The sequence below is a fragment of the Nilaparvata lugens genome, chromosome 5 (genome assembly GCF_014356525.2).
Source record: "Nilaparvata lugens isolate BPH chromosome 5, ASM1435652v1, whole genome shotgun sequence".
NCBI classification, from domain to species: Eukaryota; Metazoa; Arthropoda; class Insecta; order Hemiptera; family Delphacidae; genus Nilaparvata; species Nilaparvata lugens.
Window position 1 is genome coordinate 14,857,807 of NC_052508.1, and position 23,398 is coordinate 14,881,204.

At 33.4% G+C, this 23,398-nt stretch overlaps 1 protein-coding gene across 1 annotated transcript in view; it reads left to right on the forward strand.

The window, feature by feature from the left end:
* Positions 1-609: 609 nt before the first annotated feature.
* The window catches only part of LOC111045892 (mannose-binding protein C-like), a 99,829-nt gene continuing 77,040 nt past the window's right edge, over positions 610-23,398 (forward strand). The window contains exon 1 of the mRNA XM_039427717.1: positions 610-1,041. Within this exon, the coding sequence (XP_039283651.1) occupies positions 900-1,041 (142 nt within the window). The 5' untranslated portion in view covers positions 610-899. The remainder of the gene's footprint in view (positions 1,042-23,398) is intronic.

A 23,398-nucleotide genomic window follows, 5' to 3' on the forward strand; every position in this document is an offset into this window, starting at 1 on the left:
AGATTTAAATAGAGTAAATGAAAGTGAGAGAGAGAGAGAGTGAGTAAGTGAGAGCGAGTGAGAGTGTGAATGATCGAGGGGGGCGTGAGAGAGTGAACGATATCGATGAAGGAAAAAGCATTCTTTGAGAGAGTAAGAGTATGATTTTTGGAAGAGGAAACCCATTAAGATGAGAATGAAGATTGAGTTCAATAAGAATAACGATGAATATTGTGATGAAACTTCATAAATCGGGGATGTTTCAACAAATAGTAAGAATAAAGGATAGAGGGAGATGGAGTAAGCGGTGGAGAGAGTATATCGATGGAGGAGTAGGTATTCTTTGAGAGAAAAAGGGTGATTTTTTGAGGGAGGAAGAGAGTAAGAGTGATAGACAGACAGACAGAGAGAGATGAAGGGGAGTGAGTGAGAGGAATTGATGAATGAGGGATTCTTGGAGATGGTGAAGAGGGATGATTCTTGAAGGAGGGAAGAGATTAAGAGAATGAAAGTGGGAGAGAAAGAGAGTGTAAGAATGAGGGAGAGAGAAAGAGAGCGAGAAGGTGAGTGAGAGAGTGTGTGGAAGAGATCGATGAAGGAGGGATTCTTGGACCTTCAGTTTCCAGAAGTTGTTTCCAGTAGATTCAGTCGGTTGACCAGCGGTGTAGTGCGTGCATGCAAGCAGTGGTGTGTGAAAGCTGTATTTCGTTCAACTGGATCTCTCGTCAATCGGCGATCTCAGGAAATTTTCATTTCACCTCCAGTTTCAGTGGTTTGAAAACAAACAAAAAATTATCGACACTAATTAACTGTCCACTTTTTGATCTAATATTCAAATTTGAGACAATAATATTATTGTCAATCTACTGTTCACTTTTTTGACTCTTGATTCCTGACTTTTGTTCCTGAGAACAAAAATAATGGCTAACTTTGTGCTGTGTTGTTCTTCGATGACCCTTGTTGTGCTTCTGCTGTCTCTAGCCAATCGCTGTGGGAGTGTCGAGGGTCAGGGCTCATCCCGGGGACACAAGCTGCCCCCAACTTCTGCTTCTCTTGATCCAAGTGAGTATTCATTTATTCATTCATTACTCCATTAATTTATTCATTTATTCGTAGTATTGTTCATATATTTATTCTTTCATAAACATATGAAAATTGATGAATAATTGCATTTATTCAACTGCCAACAAATGATATTATTATTAATATACACAAATCCAAATCAATTGCTGTAAATCACCCTGAAGACTTCTGCTACTGCAAATATTGACAACTATAATTATAATAATCTTTCATAGACAATAAATACAAGTCAGGTAGATGAACAAGCAGTTGCACAAAACTCTTCCAACCCTTGGATTGTAACAACTAGTCAAGAGATGAACTCATTTCATTCATGGACAGAGACCGTGAAGACTCCTGCTTCTGCAAATATTGACAACTATAATATAATCTTTCATAGACAATAAATACACGTCAGGTAGATGAACAAACAGTTGCACAAAACTCTCCCAACCCTTGAATTGGGACAACTAGTCAAGAGTTGAACTCATTTCATTTATGGACAGAGACCGTGAAGACTCCTGCTTCTGCAAATATTGACAACTATAATATAATCTTTCATAGACAATAAATACAAGTCGGGTAGATGAACAAGCAGTTGCACAAAACTCCTCCAACCTTTAAATTGGAACAACTAGTCAAGAGTTGAACTTATTTCATTTATGGACAGTGAAATAATTCAGGCACACCCTGCATTTGCACAGAACTAATTCACCCCTTATTTCAAGTCCAGTGGTATGCTGAGTCGTGCTCCAATCCACACATCATTTCAAGACCAAAATTTCATGTTACACTTGGCTGTGACAGAGTTTTGAGCTTATATAGTTTTCTCGATAAAAACTTGATTTTTTATTTGAAAACTGCAGATGATAGAGATGTTAGTGACTTACACAAAAGTATGAGGTTCTTGGTTTTGCCATGCTCCTCACACATCATTTTTAAACCAGAATGTTATGTTGCATTTGGAAAAAGCTTCTCTCGTATATTAGCTACCCGTCTTATTTTATTATTAACTAGTGTCTACACTATGGACAAAAAATATATGAATAATCATCATCTTATGTGCAAGGATTAGGCTATTGCCTGTTCCGACTTACAAGCAGTTTAAACAGTAGTTAGTGAGTTCAAAAGAGTTATGAAGATTTACATCCATACACAACATGCATTACATTTATTGCCATCTTTTACGTGGCCTTCCAATTGATCTTGTACATTCTGGTCTATAATTTGATACTTGAAGGGGTAGCCTTTCTCATGAATAATCCAGAATGGGATTAGAAATATGGAGTATTAAAAAATGAAGTAGGCTTATGTGAAATTCGTTGTGTTCAAATTCTGTAAGGAATTCTTAAACCTAATGGTTACGTTCAAGGAATGATAGATGCATTAACAAGAATATACAGTATTATGATAGATGGTATCATTCTACAATATTATCTGAGGTTTTGAATAATTGTTCCCCTCATTATCACTTGAAAAAATTAACAATGTTTCAGTTGAAGTAACAATCAAACATTTTATTGATTTAAAGATTCCCTCTTTGTACTGGAAGTCTGATATTTAATCAGATTATGGCCCACTCTCTAGGGCACCAACTACTTATTAAATCTAATCAAATACGAAAAAATAATTTACGTTATCTTCTCTCTGTGATCTAATGGACTAATAAATCCAAGTTTAAGAAACCGGGCCTAAGATTATGATTCTCAATTCTAAGATTGCAAATTAACTGAGATTGATTTATGTCTCTGTTTAATATGCTCCGGCTCTCTTTCTATTCCGAATCAGCTTCTCTATCTTCGATGGAGATCATAGCTGTGTCAGATTTGAAGGCCTTCAATTAAGACGAACATCACCTTTCTTCATTAGCTTTCACTGATTATATCACATACTCTTCACTCTTATCATTATCACCTCCCATCAATTATCAGTCTTCATGAGAGTCATCTGAACTTTGGTAATGAGAAATTTCATTGTATTCTGCTTATTGTCTACATCTAAAGCGAACTATTGATAGGATCCTTGTCAATCAATTTATTCTGTGATTACATTTTACTGAATATCCTTGATGTTTCTAATAGATTTGTGACTAGGTATGAAAATAGATTTGTGACTAGGTATGAAAATTTCATGGCAAAAGCACAGAGATGAGCTTATTTATACCTAAGTATTTAGCATAGTACATCTAAAGTAACTCATAGATTTTGAGTTTCTCAAGTTTAAGCAACTCATAGTAACTCAAGTTTATAGCATAGTAACTCTACAGTAACTCATAGCATTAACTCTACGGTATGAAAGTGACATTGAACATTTCGTGCTTCTTCAATAAAAGTCCCATTGAAAGCTCATAATTAAAACATTCCATATATAGTAACATTATGTTACTATGTCAAGTAAATAGCAATAATTGATACACACACAAAATATTGAATCCAGAGATCTTTCGAATGTAATTTTTCATGAATTTGATTCACAAAATGTTTCTATGAATAACATAAGTGCATTACGAACAAATCAATCGAATGCAGAGCATTGAATCATAATTCACAGATTTGTCAACATTTGTTACGCAGAAATGTGAATCACGATATGTGGATAACGAATGTTAAAAATGTTTTACCTTCTTCTGATATATTTATTTTTGGAATTGAGAAAATGGTCAATTTCTTTTGATTGAGATTTCTTTGCTGAATATTAGTACAGTAGAAACCTTGTAATTTTCTTAATCATGTTAATCATTATGAGGGAAGTTTATAGGCACTGTAGAGTTTATGGGTTCAGAGTTCATGGGTTTGAGAGTTTATGATTAGTTCAGAGTTCTTGGGTTTATGAGTTTGAGTGGAGTCTATTGTTTATTAATTTATGAATGTGTCTATTCTCTAAAAACCAAAATTAAGCTGATATCAAATTCACCAATTGAGTAATAGACTATCCTTCTCGTAGTTTGGTCAATATTTTTTTTTGCAATCTCACTATACCCTTCTACTCATTAACAATAATAATTATTTATTTCAATTTTATCGCTTTTGAAAGAGACACTAGCGTTTCACATATCATCAAATCATTTTCAATACTAAACTCTGAGCTCTGTCATAGTTAACTGATTTAGGTATCGAGACTTTCACTTAAGATAATTTATATCGAAGCCATCATTAATCAGTTGATTACAGAGAACAACTACATGACCTGTGAATTTCATCTAATTTATGTAGGTACTCATTTCAATGATTTCGTTATTCATCAATGTGTCAAGTTACTTAATTTTATTGATTTGAATGATTGTAGAATTGAATTTCATCTGATAACGATTTTGATTTTTTGTGATGATTTTATTGCTAATTTTCACAAATATTAGTCGTAATGTTGGTTGACGAAGGACTTTGGTGACAAACTATTCAAAGTCAAAATACACCGAGAAATTAAGAAACATCGGCTTTTCCTTCTTACCAATTTTCTACTTCTGTTTTCTATTGTAGTTTTTGTATTTACGAGATTACTTATATTAGAAAAGGTATATTCCTCCACTCTTTTCATATTATTCATTTGGTTTTGTTAGTTACCTACTAAGTTTTCTTCATTTTTTGTTGTTTAACGGCTCTCATGACCATATTTGGAATACTTGGGGGCGTGTCGTGTCTTTGCCAATGACAGTAGAGCTCAACGTTAATTGGACAGCTAATGACCAATCGTAGGGCTTCTCCCACACTTTTCTGCTGCTCGTTGTATAAGCCAGGCCATTATAAATCGGCCTGCTTTTTCATTCCGGATCATTCTTTGATTATGTGTTTCTGTTATTGATGAATAAATGAATGGTATAATCTATAATACATAAAAATTGTATGATCTTTTCATAATAAAGGAAAGAGCTGGCTTATACACGTACGGGATAGGAAATTCATGAATGACGCATCATCACGTCTGAACTACTAGACTGATTAACTTGGAATTTTGCATAATATGCATTATTAATTTACCTTGGATAGTTATAGGTCTTATAATTTTTTTTTTGCTTTAGGGCTACTTTTAATATAAATCTGAGTACCATTTTTAAATTATTTCGTCACGACATAATGAAACATATGTCGTGACGAGATAATTTGAAAAGGGTAGGTACTCAGATTTATATTTTTATTATGTCCATTTTGATCTATTCGAGATTTCAGTACGTCAAGTTTCCAGTTTGTCAAGTTCTCAATTGGACCCTTGCGGAGCACGAGTTACCTGCTAGTAATTGATGAATATGTGAATAATATTAATAATGGTAAGTAAATAAATGGTGAAACTACTATCTCAAACTAATAAATAATTAGTGTTTTTGAAAATATCAAGTCTATGAAACTAGAGATGTTCTTAATGACAGGTACTCTTATGATGATGGCACAGAGAAGAGATAAAGAAGATCCTTTCTTATCTGTGATGATAGCTATAGTAGGGTCCACGTTTTAATGGCCATATTTCATTAACATTGGTTTTGCTATCCTTGTCTATCATTCGACAAAGCAGATAGCACTATCCTTATCTCACATTGTTTCAAACAATGTAGAACTATGATTAATCAACAAAATATTTAGTCTCAATATTATGATTAATATTTACTATTTCAATTATTATGAGAATGCATTATTGAATAATTGAAAGATATAATATTTTCTTGTTGGCTAGTAAAGTGTCCTATCAAACTATTAGGCTAGACACACCAGTTAGTCAAGACAAGACAAGACATGATCAGACACAATACTTCACATAGTTATTACATTGCAGAATGTTGCTTATGACACAACACACACTGATTAGTCATTGCAATTAGACATGTCTTCATAAGAAACTATGTGAAGTATTGTGACTGAACGTGTCTCATCATTATTCATTTATTTTCTTGTAAAACTGTTGTTAATTGGTGAATAAAATGTGATTTGATTTAATGTATTGTCTTGTCTTGAGTAACTGGTGTGTGCCTAGCCTAAGTCAACTCCTACCCTACACAATACAATTTTTTTTAATCTGGATCATGTATTCTTCGCAGAATGAACAAATTTCTAGTTCAATGGACTCTCATAGGTTTTTGGAAATGTAACTTTATTTTATCGATTGTGCTATCAGTTTTGTCTGCTCTCATTCAACATCATTGTTTTACATTTGAAAAATGTTGAAACTGGGATACCAACATAATTTTTGGCGTTCACGTTCACATCTAACTTACTCCAAATGGAACACCGTCACAATTTCTGCTTGAAAGTCTCAATGAATAGACTCTAGACTCAGTTGTGTATGATCTCATCCACGATCCAATAACGGCGAGAGTGAGAGTGAGATTATGTCCGATGTACGATGTACACCCATGTAGGTTTTGGATTGTGAAACACCTCAGAACCAGTTTAAATGAGCCTAGTTTAGGAACAATAGGCCTGCAACTAGATACTAGACAAAGCAGGTGAACCAGGAAAGATTCTGAAGAGTGTTTTTGTAGCTAGGAATGCTGTCACAGCAGTGATAGTAGTGGCGTAGTACTTGCTGTCATATCCAAGAACTAAATCTATATAATAGAACTATATCTGTAGAAAAATAACTATATAGGTACTCCATGCTATCATGCAGGCTTATCTAATATTTCTGTGTTTACATTTTCATAAAACCTTCCACTGTTGTATAGACCTATCTGTAGATGATAGAAGAAGAACGATATAGCTACTTCATGCTATCATGAAGCCCTATTCATTATTTCTGTATTTAGGCCTACTATTTTCATTTAACTTTCACTGCCCCAAAAGTTCGACAATGTAACTGGAATGATTGCTTGCTATTATGGTATAGTGAGATTCATGTTATTATTAGCACCTGATTAATATTGATTGGCTTTCTGCTATCATTGTATGACATTGGAAAAAGCACGACAGATATCTCTATCCTTTTCCACATCCGCACTGTTGCCAAGTCATTTGTTGAATATGGAGAAACAGAATGGACTATCAAAATAGTTAATCTCAATATCATGAACATTATCATAGCCACCTCTAATACAAGGCCCCGACCTACGATATTGCAACGTCGCAGTGTAGGCCTAGAATCTAATACATGATTGGTGACAAAGCTTTTTAAAAATACCAGCTGATCTTTTTCACCAATCATGTATTAGATTCTAGGCCTACACTGCGACGTTGCAATATCGTAGGCCGGGGCCTTGTATTAGAGGTGGCTATGACATTATTGTTAAATGCATGAGAAAATAGATTTTCTTGACAAAGAAAATATTCATTTGATAAAGTTACAAAGTTGAAAATTTATTTATTTTATTTATTTAGTGTATGGCAGATACACAACAAATATATAGCTCATGAGTCTCAAGTGCTTACACTGTATATTTCCAAATTCTTCGAGATGTTGTGTAGTTTTCGGTCAGGAGAACATAAGTTTGTCTGACCGCCATTATTTGCTAGTCCATTTATATTATTTCCAAATTCTTTGAGATGTTGTGTAGTTTTCGGTCAGGAGAACATAAGTTTGTCTGACCGCCATCATTTGCTAGTCCATTTAGCGTTACCCAATGTGCACCATGGAGGCGAACTAGCGTTACACATATTTAAGTTAAAAATCTGATTGCTGGAACAATTTTGAGGTTGAAGAAGGTTAAAACTAAATTTTAAATTTTAACAAAAAAAAACATTTCCTAATCATCTTTACCACTACAAATGTCCAAAATTGCTTCAAATTGTTATTTATCACATAAAAACAATCCAAATATAGAATTTCTGTTTGAAATTTGCACCCAAAATGATCAGTATTTATAATGAACTATATGTCTAATATAATCTGAACATTATTAACAAGAATCAGCAATTAATATCACATTAGATATACCGGAATAACTTGAATCACAGATATCTAATATGGAAGGCGGGGGTAAATTGATTGATTGATTGATTGAGTACTTTATTTATGTAGATTACAATATATACTGGCTTATACACTTATATACAATAGCTTACAATACAGCAAAATTATAGATGAATTTACATAATATAGACTAAGAAAATAATTATTGAAAGTATATGATATGAAAAAGTAATTTGTAATATAATAACTATAGATAATTATATTGTTATGCATCTACATAAATTGGCGGAGCTTTGGACATATCAATGTCCATTCTTTGGGAAGAATATTAAAATATCCTCCCCACTAACTCTCTACCAAAACGTTAATTTCGTGGTAACAGAGAATCGCCAACTCTGTAGTGCTATCATTTCCACTGAATTAATAAAGTGAATCTAACTATAGTTTGAATGGGTAGGGTTGATTGGATCAAGATTCAATTTAGCATACAGATGATTGACTCCACCCATTGTGAACTGAAAACTGTTGACCCCAAAAATGATAGAATATCAATCCTTTTTCATCTCTCCATTACATAATATTATTTCTCCATCTCCTTTCGAGTGACAACAAGACGCAACATCACCAACAAGACAACATCACCAACACAGCAACATCACCAACACAGGACAGCTTGATCACTTGTCGCTTCAATTTGTGACCTTTATGAGCTTCAATTTATTTTCTGATGGTTTCAATCCTACTTAATAATGTTGGTTCAGTCTATTTCCTTTTCCTGTTACATTTTTCATCTTCTCAGAGATTGAAGGTTTTCCTAGTAAATGGATAAACTTAGTTGGAAAACTCCTTCAATCTCCAACCTTTTTTTGCACCACTTTCTTTTTGTTTTGTTTAGATGTGTATTGTTGTTATTGTTTGCATTTATTCTTTTTTTTTTATCTTTATCAAACTTGTATGTGTGTGTGGAAAATAAATTGAATTGAGTCATCTATAATCTATAATATAATAAAGGAATGCATTGGCTTATACATGTACGTGATAGGAAATTCTCGAATAACCCATCATCACGTCTGAACCACTGGACTGATTAACTTGAAATTTTCCATATTAATTCTTAATTTACCGATGATAAATATGTCTATTTTGATCAAAATATGTCTATTTTAAATTCTTCAAGATTTCAGCAGGTCAAGTTTTCAGTTTGTCAAGTTTTTAATTTTACCCTTGCGGAGCACAGATTACCTACTAGTCCTTCCATAATTTCTCTCAACAACATTTAAGCCTAAAATAATAAACATTCAATCGATATCTAGATGAATCTGATTTAATTTCTCTTGATTGAAATATATCTAGTGCGGTCAAAGTTTATAGATTATCTGTGAACCTAATTTTATTTCGGTTGAACAAAATGCATTTATAGTGCGGTCAAATTTATAAAGAGGTGGCTTGAATCATTAAAGTTCGCTATTGTATCAGATATTGGATGGAATATCGAACTCGAACTTATGGAGTAGGTGTCACTATTGTTAGCAAACTGCGGGTTTGATTAGAATCAGAACGGTACTGTACAAGATTAAATTAACTTATGCAATGTGGCTTATAGTGTGTATTATTGTAGAGGTGTAGCAAGAAAGCTGGCATTTATTGTAATAGCTTTGAAACTACAATACAATATTATCCGCTAAGTTATAGCACATCGAATATTATCATAGCTTATACTATTGCATCTAGTAGCCCAACTGCTAGTGCCATTGGATTTATTTTCAACTAGTGGTATAAGAAGTGGATTTGAATTTGATTATTGCATGATAAGTAATATTTATGACGCTGTATAAGATTTGATTACCAACGGTATAGGTAGTAATCAAAAAATAAGATTTTCCTTTCAAAAGTATGATCAAGTATTAACTGTACGTTGTCTTAAGTACAGTACAGTAAGAGCTTTACGAAGATAAACACTGCTTATCTATTCAAAAAATGCAATTCTATGATTCTATAAAGACAGTGGAGAAAAATAGGAGAACAGTGTTGCCGATTCTCTGCCTTGACACTGCTTTCTATAGAAAATAACTGATACCGGTATATCTGATGTAATAAGCTGTTTATTCTTCTTTGAAATAATCAACTATTATACTTCATCATCATACATCAAGATAATATATTTTTTCAATGATTGAATTATAAATATTTTAATAATTGAGATTGAATATTTTGTTAATTGAGTAATGTTTCTACATTGTTAGAAACTGGCTGGCAACGTTGCAGAGCAGGATAGCAATATCTGCTCTGTCGAATGGTAAGGATACAAGGATATATATTATATTTGGGGAAAGGATAGTAATACCATAGATAAAGGATAAGCAAAAGATATTTCTGTATTATTTTCTCTGCTAATACCAATGTTAACAAAATACTGCAATAATTATATTGTGGCTTCACAATAGACATATCATGCATAGGAGATTTTCGCTGTACAGTGAGGATCACGTTATAATGGCAAATTATTCATTCTACATTGTTAAAAGACGATCTGGCAACAGAGCAAAACGAGAAAGAGATACCGCTTTCCTCTTTGTTAAATGATAGACAAGGATAGCAATGCCATTATAACGTGGACCTCACTATAGTTCATGTAGAGGAAAGTTATAAATTCAGTTCCTAGTCATACAGTCTTTACACTTTACTAAAAAGATGTAAAAGTGTAGCTTCACCATAGGTGTGTCACAAATCATGAATATAAGTAATTCCTTCCTAAGTACTCTGTGATCTGGACTTAACTTTACCCAATGAAATTTGAAAGTATGAATAGTTTTATTGACCCAAGTCATGACAAGCATATATTGCCAACACGTCATGCAAGTTGGGCCGAACCAGCAAGATATAGTGATTATTCAGTATTAACCTGGAGAATATAATATTAATCTCAGCATTCTTATTCTATGGTATTAGTGATTGTGCAGGACAGTTGACTCCCAGTTTTCTCCCAGACATCTCAGAATTCAGTATTCAATACCAAGCTGTTACTAGATTAGACATTTTGTTTTTTGCTTGTCATGATTTATTTGAAGTCAAGCTTCTTTGGGTAAGCTTCTACACGGATTATAAATTGGTATATTCTGAGAATAATTATTGTTGACATAGGTACTGCTAAATAAATTCCATCCAGAACATAAAATACTTGAAATCTCATCTATTATTATCATTCATGATGACTTGCTCGATTTATGATAATAAAGAGTAATTTCTTGTAGGTATTTCATAATTATACAGATTATAAGAACTAAGACTGCCATAATTTAGTTGAATGAAGCACGGAAATACAGTTATTAACCAATTTCATTTATTCTATTCAATTATTTCCATACCAAACTCAGAATGATATCTGTAATGCTATGTTAGGTTTCTGTCATGGAAGACCTCAATATACTGTGAATTCTTCATTATAGTTTTTTTTCAATTAGTTGAGAGTTGGCCGTTCATCCCAAGAAATAACAGCGTTGCAAAAATGTGTAGAATAGCGACTTTCTCAAATTTCTAATTGAACCACAGAATTGTGTGTAGAATATCATCCCCGATATTTTAGTAGTGTTGAGAAGGTTTCTGGTTTTAAGGGTTGAAAGGAAATTCAATTTTTTATGATACTGAAATCGTTGTAAAAAATGTATTTCTTTCAAAGGATCATGTCATATAGGCTATAACAATATCACTTCTCTCAGAATAATTATGGGATGTCATAATTGAGAATTTTATATCACAATAACGGGGAGAATGTCTTCTTCATATTGGTGTCTAGATCATTTTTATCCACCCTGTAGTTATTTTTAATCAGTGATTATGTTCGTCGATGTCTAGACATTTCTAGGAGAAAAAGCATGAATTTATAGACATGCTAGAAACGTTTTTGATTCGAAGTCGCATAGTTTTTTACAACTTGGCAACGCTGTATTTTTTCGGATGGAGGGCCAGTTCTCAACTTATTTTATTCAGACTAAAGGATAGTTTTTTATTGAATGTTCAAATATTGTGATTGAAACAATTCTGATCCCTAAATTTATTATTTTCTCAAATTTCATATTGATATAAAAAAAATGTTGTAGGAACAATGAAAATGGGATAACATTTTGGGATAACATATGATACCTATTACAGATTTATTGGAAAATTAAAAAAAATATGTAATAATTTTTCATTCCCTGACCATTGAAAAAAGGTTTTGGAACATTGATAATAAGATGATTCACAGCTCATCTACTGTAAACGATTTTCCGAATTGCTCCTTTCCACTATGATTTGCTAATCATATTATTTAGTATTCAAGTATTGAGCCTATCAAAATCTTTCACCTCAAATCTCAAATTCTGGTCTACGAATGTAAAATGAAGTAGGTGAGATTGAAGGTCATGATCTCTGACCTGATAAATATCCTACAATATTTCATCACCAGCGTTTAGATCTCTGATGAAACCTGATAAAATGATGCAAAATGGAAATACAATATCTTGTTTCAGTCAATTTTTGAATTTCGATTAAGATTAGTTCAATGAAAACGTTTGTCTATCATCACGTTTTATCGTGATCGGTTTTGATTTGAACCAGTTTTATCCATTTTTATCTTCGAGATCAAGGATTTCAGCCCCTGGAGTTGTGTATCAACAACTCAAGTGTATTCACAATATTTGAAACTCAAATTCTTAACAATATTACATGAATTATAGTAAGCAACAATATATACAAATTCATAAACTCCTCACAAAAGAAGGCAATTAGGATAATGCGAAATTATTGATTTTTTTGGGTCAAACGCATTTCTCGTCAAATATTATTTATGTACGATAGATTACGGTTTCCTAGGTTTCAGTTTCAACACTAAGGCGGGGTGCACACCGGAGAAACGCATTTCGTGTAACCCTTTTCATGAAACTTGTTTCATGCAATCCGTTTCACTCGCCCATGCATACAAAAGAAACGTTCCCTGCTTAATCTTATCAGTCGATTGCAAGCAACTTTAGTTTCACGTTTCCTTAAACTGTTTTCATGAAACGCGTTTCTCCTGTGTGCACCCCGCCTAAGTAGGTCTATGTTTCAATTCTACGTAAAAAGCATTTACATTTCGACCTGAACCTCTGAATATTGGTCTCGAAGTTTCTACACTAAAGTCTTATAATTTGGAGAGATATTACTCATTTATTATTATTTGTAAATAATTCATTGTTTTCATCTATTGCATTGTTTTTTATTTGATGAAAAAATTTGAATTTGAAAAGGGAACATCTTGTGTCAAGATGTTTAATGGAGTATCTTCCATAATGATGTTTATTCACTTGTTTCCAAAGCAAACAATGTATTATTATTATAGTATTGTACATCTCATTCCCTCATTGAGAGAATGCAACACACAGCTGTGTTGCATGAAAAATTGAAATGTTTACATTGAACTTATGAGTAGAGTACAAGAGAATCTACAAGGAATATTGGAAAATATTCTATACTCAGTAAAGAGATCTCTTTTAATTTGAACCAGTTTCTGGTAGGGTATCGTGGGAAAATTATATCTATCAATAACAACTCTTCTCAAATCAAACTACATAATGAAAATAAATCAGGAATAGCTTAACATAATCAGGAAGTTCCACTTGACACTAAATTACGAAGACAACTATTATCACAACGGAACTGAAAGACAGATGTTAGTTTGGCAACCAATCCAATCAATCAGCAACCTTGTCCTTCGTTTCATTGATTGACTAACGATGTAATGACAGCCGGCGGTCATAGTGGTCAGTAAAACTTTATGGTCAAACGGGATAATTTGAAGAGCGTTACACGTTATTAACGTGATCAGTGAATTGCTGGTTCTTTTCATGGACTGACACCTGTCAGTCGGATTATTTTGAGCACAGGTGGACATCAGTCATAAAGAGACAAGCGTGGGATAGGCTTCCTTCGATTGAGAACACGGGTAACTCTGTAATACTGATGGAAATAGATGAACAATAATACACACGTCTGTAGTGAAAGTGATGTGAGGATGAGAATCACTTTTAAACTGTCAGAAACCCTTATAAAAAACACCCATGCTTCCCATCTAACCTATGCTGACAGTTGTGAGTGAATCTCACCATAGTGAGATACACTTTAAACTGGCAGTATTCCTTTTGATTAACATCCGTGACTCCCATTTGAGAAATGCTGACACATCATGGAGGGAATCTCAGTATAAGATTTACTTGAAGCTGTCAGCAGTCCTCATTTAATTACATCAATGCTACCCATTCAATCAATGCTGACAGTTTGTAGTGAATCTCGCGGACAATTGGCTGCAACATTGAATGTAATGTACAATAAAATTGAAAATCGGAAGTGGAGCAATTGGCTTTTGATCGGTAGCTCACGTGAGCACACACATTACAGGAATATAACTATAGTGCTGTCTAATATAGAATATAGTGTTGCTATAGTATTGCTGTATGTCCAGAGTGTGCCGTAAATCGTGCTTATGATAAAATTGGTGCTGGACTCGGTCTAACGAATTCATAATACTCCTGACAAATCTGATTGAACGAGCATAGTGAACTCTTAAGCTGCGTTTACACCAAAGTTAATAACAACATGTTAATAACTTAATTCTTATAGATTCTGTTAGATTGAACATAACTTATTATACACATGATAAACATATGTGTTCAGTAGAGAGTAAAGCTGCGTTTACACCAAATTTATTAACATGTTTATTTCTCTGTCCTTATAGATTCTATTAGATTGAACATAACTTATCATACTTATGATGAACATATGTGTTTGTCAAGTTCCGTTCAATCTTATAGAATCTATAAGGATTAAGTTATTAACAAAATGTTTATTTTTCCGTCCTTATAGATTCTATTAGATTGAACGGAACTTGACAAACACATATGTTCATCATAAGTATGATAAGTTATGTTCAATCTAATAGAATCTATAAGGACGGAGAAATAAACATTTTGTTAATAAATTTGGTGTAAACGCTGCTTCACTCTCTACTGAAGGCTCGAGTCGTTGTCCGTTTAAGGGGTTGTTTGAATGTTTGATGAATTTAAATTTACTTACTTTCAACACACACTAACCGTCTATGCTATACTTACTTAAAATTACTTTCATTAATCAACTTCAAATTTTCTCCACAACATATTCTTTGAATCATTAATGAAGTTCGATTTGATAAACGAAATTAACTCACTCCTTCGTTCTATTTGAGGATAAAGCAGGATAATATTGAAAGTGCCTAAGTTAAATTAACTCACTCCTTCGTTCTATTTGAGGATAAAGCAGGATAATATTGAAAGTGCCTAAGAAAGAGATGTAAATTCATCTTATTGAAAATAATAAATCAGATGTCGGCTGATTATCAAATGCATGAAATGATGCATACCTTCAACAGCTCATAACTAAATGCATTTTTTACCATTTCTCCTGCCTTCCACTGCTTTCAATAGAACAGCTGCCAGAATATCAGCGGCATTTTAAGCGAGTTCTCAAGCACAGTGTCTCACTAGTAATAAATTAATATTCAAACTACTCAGCAATCCTGGTCGTAACTGGAGACAATATTTTACAAAGTTGAATATCTTTGTTGTTAACGCTGCTTCACTCTCTACTGAAGGCTCGAGTCGTTGTCCGTTTGAGGGGTTGTTTGAATATTGAATGTTTGATAAATTTAAATTTACTTACTTTTAACACACACTAACCGTCTATGCTATACTTACTTCAAATTACTTTCATTAATCAACTTCAAATTTTCTCCTCAACATATTCTTTGAATCATTAATGAAGTTCGATTTGATAAACGAAATTAACTCACTCCTTCGTTCTATTTGAGGATAAAGCAGGATAATATTGAAAGTGCCTAAGTTAAATTAACTCACTCCTTCGTTCTATTTGAGGATAAAGCAGGATAATATTGAAAGTGCCTAAGAAAGAGATGTAAATTCATCTTATTGAAAATAATAAATCAGATGTCGGCTGATTATCAAATGCATGAAATGATGCATACCTTCAACAGCTCATAACTAAATGCATTTTTTAACATTTCTCCTGACTTTCCACTGCTTTCAATAGAACAGCTGCCAGAATATCAGCGGCATTTTAAGCGAGTTCTCAAGCACAGTGTCTCACTAGTAATAAATTAATATTCAAACTACTCAGCAATCCTGGTCGTAACTGGAGACAATATTTTACAAAGTTGAATATCTTTGTTGTTATCACCGCATTTTCTCGATACTTACTCTATAGTTCAATGCTGAGTTTTTATTGAAAAATACATTAGGTTTATGAATGAGAGGAAAGTTGTATAATAACTTGTGGATTATTCGCACAGTTTCTCAATGATCTATTTCTACTTTTTATCGTTTTCCTCTGAAAACTGGACAAAGCGATAGTAATAATTAACCCATTCCATGCAAAAACGGGAGTTATTATAGATTACAATACAGTAGGACATATTAGAAGTTTATCATTGCCATGTGCAATCAGCTCTTGGATGAATGATTATTTGGAACAATCCTCAGCATTAAGAAACTTGAATCATTCCTTTAAGCTGCTGTGAAAGGATCATTTCTGCATTATTGGAAAGCTGCAGTCCTAAAAAATTGGCATACTTGGAATATTTCAGCATTCCAGCTCAGTTTGAAGATCCATTTACGTAATTGCAAAGCACGGAGGCCTACAGAAAATTCCATGTCGAAAATTTCTCTGTCTCTGAACAATCTAACTGATTTTATTTCTGGTTCTTTGATTCATTAATTAATAAAATAATGCATAAACTAAGGCTACTCCCAGCTATTAATTATGAAATCCAATGCAATATTGCAAACTAGCATGTAACCCGTGCTCCGCAAGAGTCTATTTTAAAACTTGAAAAACTGAAAACTTGACGTGATGAAAACTTGAAAAATTTAAAATAGGCTCATATAACTATCCTCGGTTGATTAAGAATCTATATGCAAAATTCCGAATTAATCAGTCCAGCAGTTCAGACGTGATGATGCATCTAACATAATTTTCCTATCCCGTACCATACGTACCAAGTGGTACGTACCCTACGTACCCTAAGTACCCTACCCTCCCGAACCCTACCCCAAGCCAGTTCTTCACTTTATTAGAGTATAGATTATCGTAGTCAGCTTGATAAAATCTCTTACACATTGTTCTTCACATACTTTGCTTTGATAAATGTCTCTCTCTCTCTCTCAAATAAATTAGTTTAACTATAGTGTATCTATTGCTATATTTCTTATCAAATAGGCGGTAGTTGTTTTTTGAGATTTGACTGAATATTTATAATACAACAGCCATCTGACATTTTTCAAGAGTTCAAGAAAATATCTGTAAGTTATATTTCAACCCTCTCACTCTTTCTATATCCGCCCTACTAGGTAAAAAATAAAGGTTGCGATTCTATTCTTATTCTATTCTCATACATGAATAAAGAAATCTAATCTAATATTATCTTATCACTTTCTATTTATATATTTATCCTACTATCTCACAATCTGTCTCTCTCTTACACTCACTTCAAAGACGCTGACCTAGTAAAGTATTATGAATGAATGAATCTATCAATCAGTCTCTCTCACTTTATTTACCACATCACAAACATTGCTCCTCTACATGCTGGAAATACTTATGATGAAAGATTAATAGAACAGTATGACATTTCTCCTTGAAAATAGAAGCCCAAGGATCATTCAGTGGTCAATCATTAACAATAAATTGTAAAGTTCTGAATGATATGGAGAAACCACAAACACTGAAGGCTTTGTCGCAAGAGATGAACTAGATAATATCGATGGGATAGTCCTTCAAAATCATACATTCAATTTCTCGCAGCGATTTGATTAGGTAGTTGGAAAGTAATGATTCGATTTGAACCTTCTAAGACATCTCCAAGGAATGTTCTAGAATTGACCTCCTATGAATTTACACTGCGTTATATAGCCTTTAGTATACTGCACTATAGTATGATTGATTTAAGTTTCAACTATTCTAAATAATGATATTATATCTTACAGTGGTACTGAAACAAAACAAATCACAAGATTCATATTCCTATATTCTGTGTAGTATCTCCATATCTAGAGACTCATTTATCTCTATGGAGCATTTTTCTTCACCAACTGAATGACTTGATAGATTCGATAAACACAATCTTTCTTTAAACCGCAAAATGAGTTGTCGTATTATCTTGCGCCTCATTATCCATGTATCCCAATCATTATAATATGTAACTCTTCTTCTCAATGTATCAATATATCTCAATGAGAATGATCTATTTGTCCCTAGGAACATTTTTCTCGATCAAATTGATGGGATTGGTGAGCGCAATGACTTCAGAAACCACATAGATCCCATTTATTAAAATGGTATGTCTAAAGGTGCGTACAGATTTACGCGCCGCGAACATGAGCAATTCACATTTGATCAGCTGATGCCAAACTTTTTATATCTGTATCTTACCGTTTCTGTAAAAATACATATATAGTCAGCTGATTAAAAGTGAATTGCTCATGTTCGCGGCGCGTGTATCTGTACGCACCTTAAATTTCATGCCCCTCATTATTTTCACATAATTATAGTGAGGTCTACAATATAATGACAGTGAAGAAGGATAGGAGAACGGGTTGTCGATTCTTCGCCTTGCCACTGCCTTCCATAGAAGATAGCTGATACCGGCATATCTGATGTAATACTAACTGTTTATCTTGTTTAAAATAATCGATTATAGTCTATTCGTCAAGAAAATCTATTTTTCGATGAATTATTGATGAATATTCCTCATTGAGATTGAATTATTTGTTGATTAATCATATTCCCACATTGTTAAAAAACGATCTGGCAATGTTGCGGAGCTAAAAAAGGATAGCACTAAATGCTTTGTCGAGTGATAGACAAGGACAGCAAGACCAATCTTAATCAAATACTGCCATTATAACGTGGACCTCACTACAGAGACATGTGAGTCTCTCGGTTGAATTGGACCAATGATGAACGCAAGGATGCGCGCTCCTTGAAACCGCATGAATATCTTCTATCAATGAGATTCATGATGGAAAGAAAGAAAGAATCTTCTTATAATCACATGTGGTTGACGGTTTATTAGTTGGAGGAAGAAAAGAAAAATGTTGTTAGGAGTAGAGCCGTGCCCTTGCCGTCCTTGTTCCAAAGAAAGTGGTCAGGTGACTTGGACTTTCGTTTTCTTCGCAGCGTAACCATGATACTTCACTTGGTCACTCAGCGTTCCACTCCTTGTTCGGATACTATGACAAAACAACGAGTCTGAGGCCCTCAGACTGAACGGTCAGGTCGATATTTACAGATTTCAGCTCGCTATTGATCTTCTATATCTATCAATGATCAATGACTCCAAATGTTTTTATTATTGCACAGCTGTTTAGTAGCATCGATGTTCACCGCGACTGACTCGTTCTGTTTGCACCTTAAGTCCATGATTCAAGTGGTTTATGCTTTCAGCATTTAAATCTTCATCACAATCTGAATCAAATGCTGTTGGATGTTGTTATAATCGTTATCATTGTTATCCTAGCCCTTTACCTCTTGTTTAAGTATTCTTGTCCAACTCTTGAAATGGAACAAATTCCAAATACATACATTACCTACCTAATCTTGCACTAGCATTCACTCCAATATTATTCTCATGTTTCTCGCCCAAAAACTTCCATTCAATTATCGTGTGTTGGGTGTTGAAGGATATTGTTATCATTTATAATTTCTTTCCTGCAACCTGAAATCCAGCCAAATTCTACATGTCTGGAAATCACCTTGTCCCTTACCTTTCAATACTTTGGAATCACTTATTCCCTCACAACGCATTTCATTTTGGCGGAGTTCAATTTTCCATCATAATCGCCATATTACAGTATCGCATCTCTCTCAATCTGCAAATGCATCCCTTGCAATCTGAAGACAATTTGCAAATGTGCAAATCAACAACTTTTAAATTTAAATACCATTGATGCAATATTGGAGAAGCATTGTTCTTTCTTCGTGTCTGGAGACACACAAAGTCAAACGCTGTATAGTTATATATCAGCTCTATAAACTAGCATGAGTTTCCTTCCTGAGAAACTAACAGGGGGTCCACCCCATTCTTGAGAAATTTACTTTGTAACCTCCTTCTCGTGCTTGAGGTAGGTGGTTAGAGCAGTTTATTCAAAAGAACACACGTCGATATTTTATTTTTAGAACAGCTGTTTTGACAACTTTTAAAAAATCCTTAAATTTCATAATTCAAACAAAGGAAAATGTACTCTAAAAACAATAACAATAGTAAAATCGTAGTTTTAATAAAATTATTAAGCCGCCAATCGGCATAATGTTATTCCCCTAGATTATCCTCGTTTAAGAATGAGGCTTATAGATCAATGAGCAAGGAAAGTAGTGTGAGTGTACCACACCAGATTTTTTAATATTACACCGCGACTTACTCGTTCTGTTTGCACCTTGAGGCCATGATTCAAGTGGTTTATGCTTTCAGCATTTAAATCTTCATCACAATCTGAATCAAATGCTGTTGGATGTTTTTATAATCGTTATCATTTTTATCCTAGCCCTTTACCTCTTGTTTAACTCTTGAAATGGGGCAAATTCGAAATACAACATTACCTACCTAATCTTGCACTAGGATTCACTCCAATATTATTCTCATGTTTCTCGTCCAAAAACTTCCATTCAATTATCGTGTGTTGGGTGTTGAAGGATATTGTTATCATTTATAATTTCTTTCCTGCAACCTGAAATCCAGCCAAATTCTACATGTCTAGAAATCACCTTGTCCCTTAACTTTCAATACCTTGGAATCACTTATTCCCTCACAACGCATTTTATTTTGGCGGAGTTCAATTTTCCATCATAATCGCCATATTACTGTATCGCATCTCTCTCCCTTGCAATCTGAAAACTGATCCAATATTGGAGAAGCATTGTTCTTTCTTCGTGTCTGGAGACATACAAAGTCAAATGCTCCACCAAAATTCAGCCTCAGAAACTGCTCTGCCAGTTGCTAAAGTAATTGATATTTCATCGTGAAAGATTTCCAATATTGGGGCTTATTATGAAATACCATCACTTCTTATCATTCGTATCACAGTTATCATTGTAAACTATTCTACTATTTGAAATGTATGAATTCAGGGCTACTTTCTTGTATTTATAAAATAGAATTGTAGTACCCTTCAATTTAAAGGGTACTATAATTATATTTTATTCTATTATTATATGTATTATTCTATTCTATTATTACCATATGTATATTTTTGAGTATAAGCATAATTTTAGCATTTGCAATTCATGATTCATGCATCATTTGTAACTCAAATGTCTCAGCTGAGAAAAAGGAGCTGCAGTCAACTGCTCAACTGTCTCAACTGTATTTTCAATTTCAGGGTCATCAAATAGATAATATAGGTACTTCTAATTCGATATCATGGAATGTCCTCACATTTTCTACCCTCGGCAATTGTGACTCTATATTATATTATTCTACTCATTACAAACTTCTAACTATTCATAATATTGCTGTTTAAAAACAAGCCATCTGTAGGAGTTGAATCATTTGAAACAATTCCATTGTCGGCATTCCTTTATCAATTGCATGATCTCCCAAATACTTTGTTAAACTCGCCTCTGGAAAAATTGCTTGGTGCCAGATTTCATTCATGAAAAATGACATAGTTCGGCACGGAACAAAGAACGAGTCAATAATAGCTGCATCGTCTTGACTCCGAAATAATAATTCATGTGTTGTTATTAGTGGATCTATGTAAATCATATCTGCACCTCGAGGTAATTGTTGAGCTGAACAGGTTTATTCCAATTTCTTGTTGCTAAAGCGTAGCACTCTGCACCATTATGGAAATTAGAAATTTGTTGTGAAAGTTGAGTGAGTTTGAAGAAAGTGAAATTACCGAACTTCAACCATGGCATGGAATTCGTTGGTTTTGTTAATAGTCATATCATATGCATAACAGAAATATATTGGATGTTAATTAATAGGAAATTATTCTAATTATAGTTGGCTGATGTCTGTATACTGTTTGGAGATCAGATTATTTTTAAGAGTATTATTTATAAAATTCTGGCATATATCTCTACTATTATTTTTTACATTTTATGCATCAGCTTTGAATCAACCAAATTTCATTCCACAACTGCAGCAAAGACCTAAGAGAATAGGAATACTATCATCATCCTATTCTCTTTGAATACAGGCATAGGGAAATCCCTAATGTCATTGTTTTAAGTAGCATAGGTTAATGATATCAGTATTTTTCCACAAAAATCGTTCAAGTATGAGAGGCTGAGGTAATAGCAAATTCGAAATATTTTCCATATTACACCTCTATTCATTCATTTCTTCATAATATTAGGACCCCCCCCCCACCCCGAGGGATGAACTTTCACAACGAGTTGGAGATTTGTGGCTGACCGAAGCTAGAGACAGGAGAAGATGGGCAAAAATTATTGACAGACTCTGAATTGAAAATTGAAAAATTTTATAATTTAAATTAATGTGAAATTATTGTATTTGTTCCCAACCACATTATGTACCTCATAAGAGAGGCTTTTGCTCTTCAAGAATGTTAATAAAGCTATCATTATTAGAACCCCAGGTAATTTAGAGGTATACAATGGATTAACATACATAGATAAAGTGATTGGCTGGGACTTTGTTAATCACAAATTGAGAATACCAGTCTCAAATTTTTGTCCAATTTTTATGTAAACTCGTTCCGATACCAATAAAAGATTAATGCATTATCGAAATAAGTAGCCTATACCATTTATCCCAAGCTATAAACTAGCCAAAACGAATAAATTCGAAAAATGAATTATGTGTGTTAGTTTTGGAATTCAGTACGTAACTGAATCAGACAGATTACAAGACTGGATTACATTTTCGTATTGAAGAATGTATTCACAGAATCACTCTTGGGCAATTCCCATCCACCCTCTCTTATTTCCCTTATTATTCAATGTTCAAGGTCATATCAGTCTCATCTATTCATTTGAATACGAGAAAAAATGTATCTTGTAGTCTATTGTAATTCGTTTATTGAAGATGAGAGAGTTCATTTATTGTGTACATTCTCAAGTGAACGTCTTGATCAAAGATGAATCCGAGTACTTTATCTCAACAATCAAACAGCTTCATTATTGAATAGAAAACATTCAATTTGTTGAAACTGACAATAACCAGATTTGAATCTCTGATAGAGTCTATTGCTAATCGTATCTTCTTCATATTTCCGAGTGCTCTCTGTAGTGAGATTCACTTAAAACTATCAGAACTGGAGTTATGGGAAGCATTTAACTTTTTGTGTAGTTGAGAAGTTGATATTGTGGTAATTATTCATATTGAATGAAAAAGACTGAGAAATTGTCAAAAACCACAGATTTATTGATACTTAGAAAGACCGGTTTCGGTTATTACACCATTGTCAATCTCTGATAAACAGAGTTTATCAGAGATTGA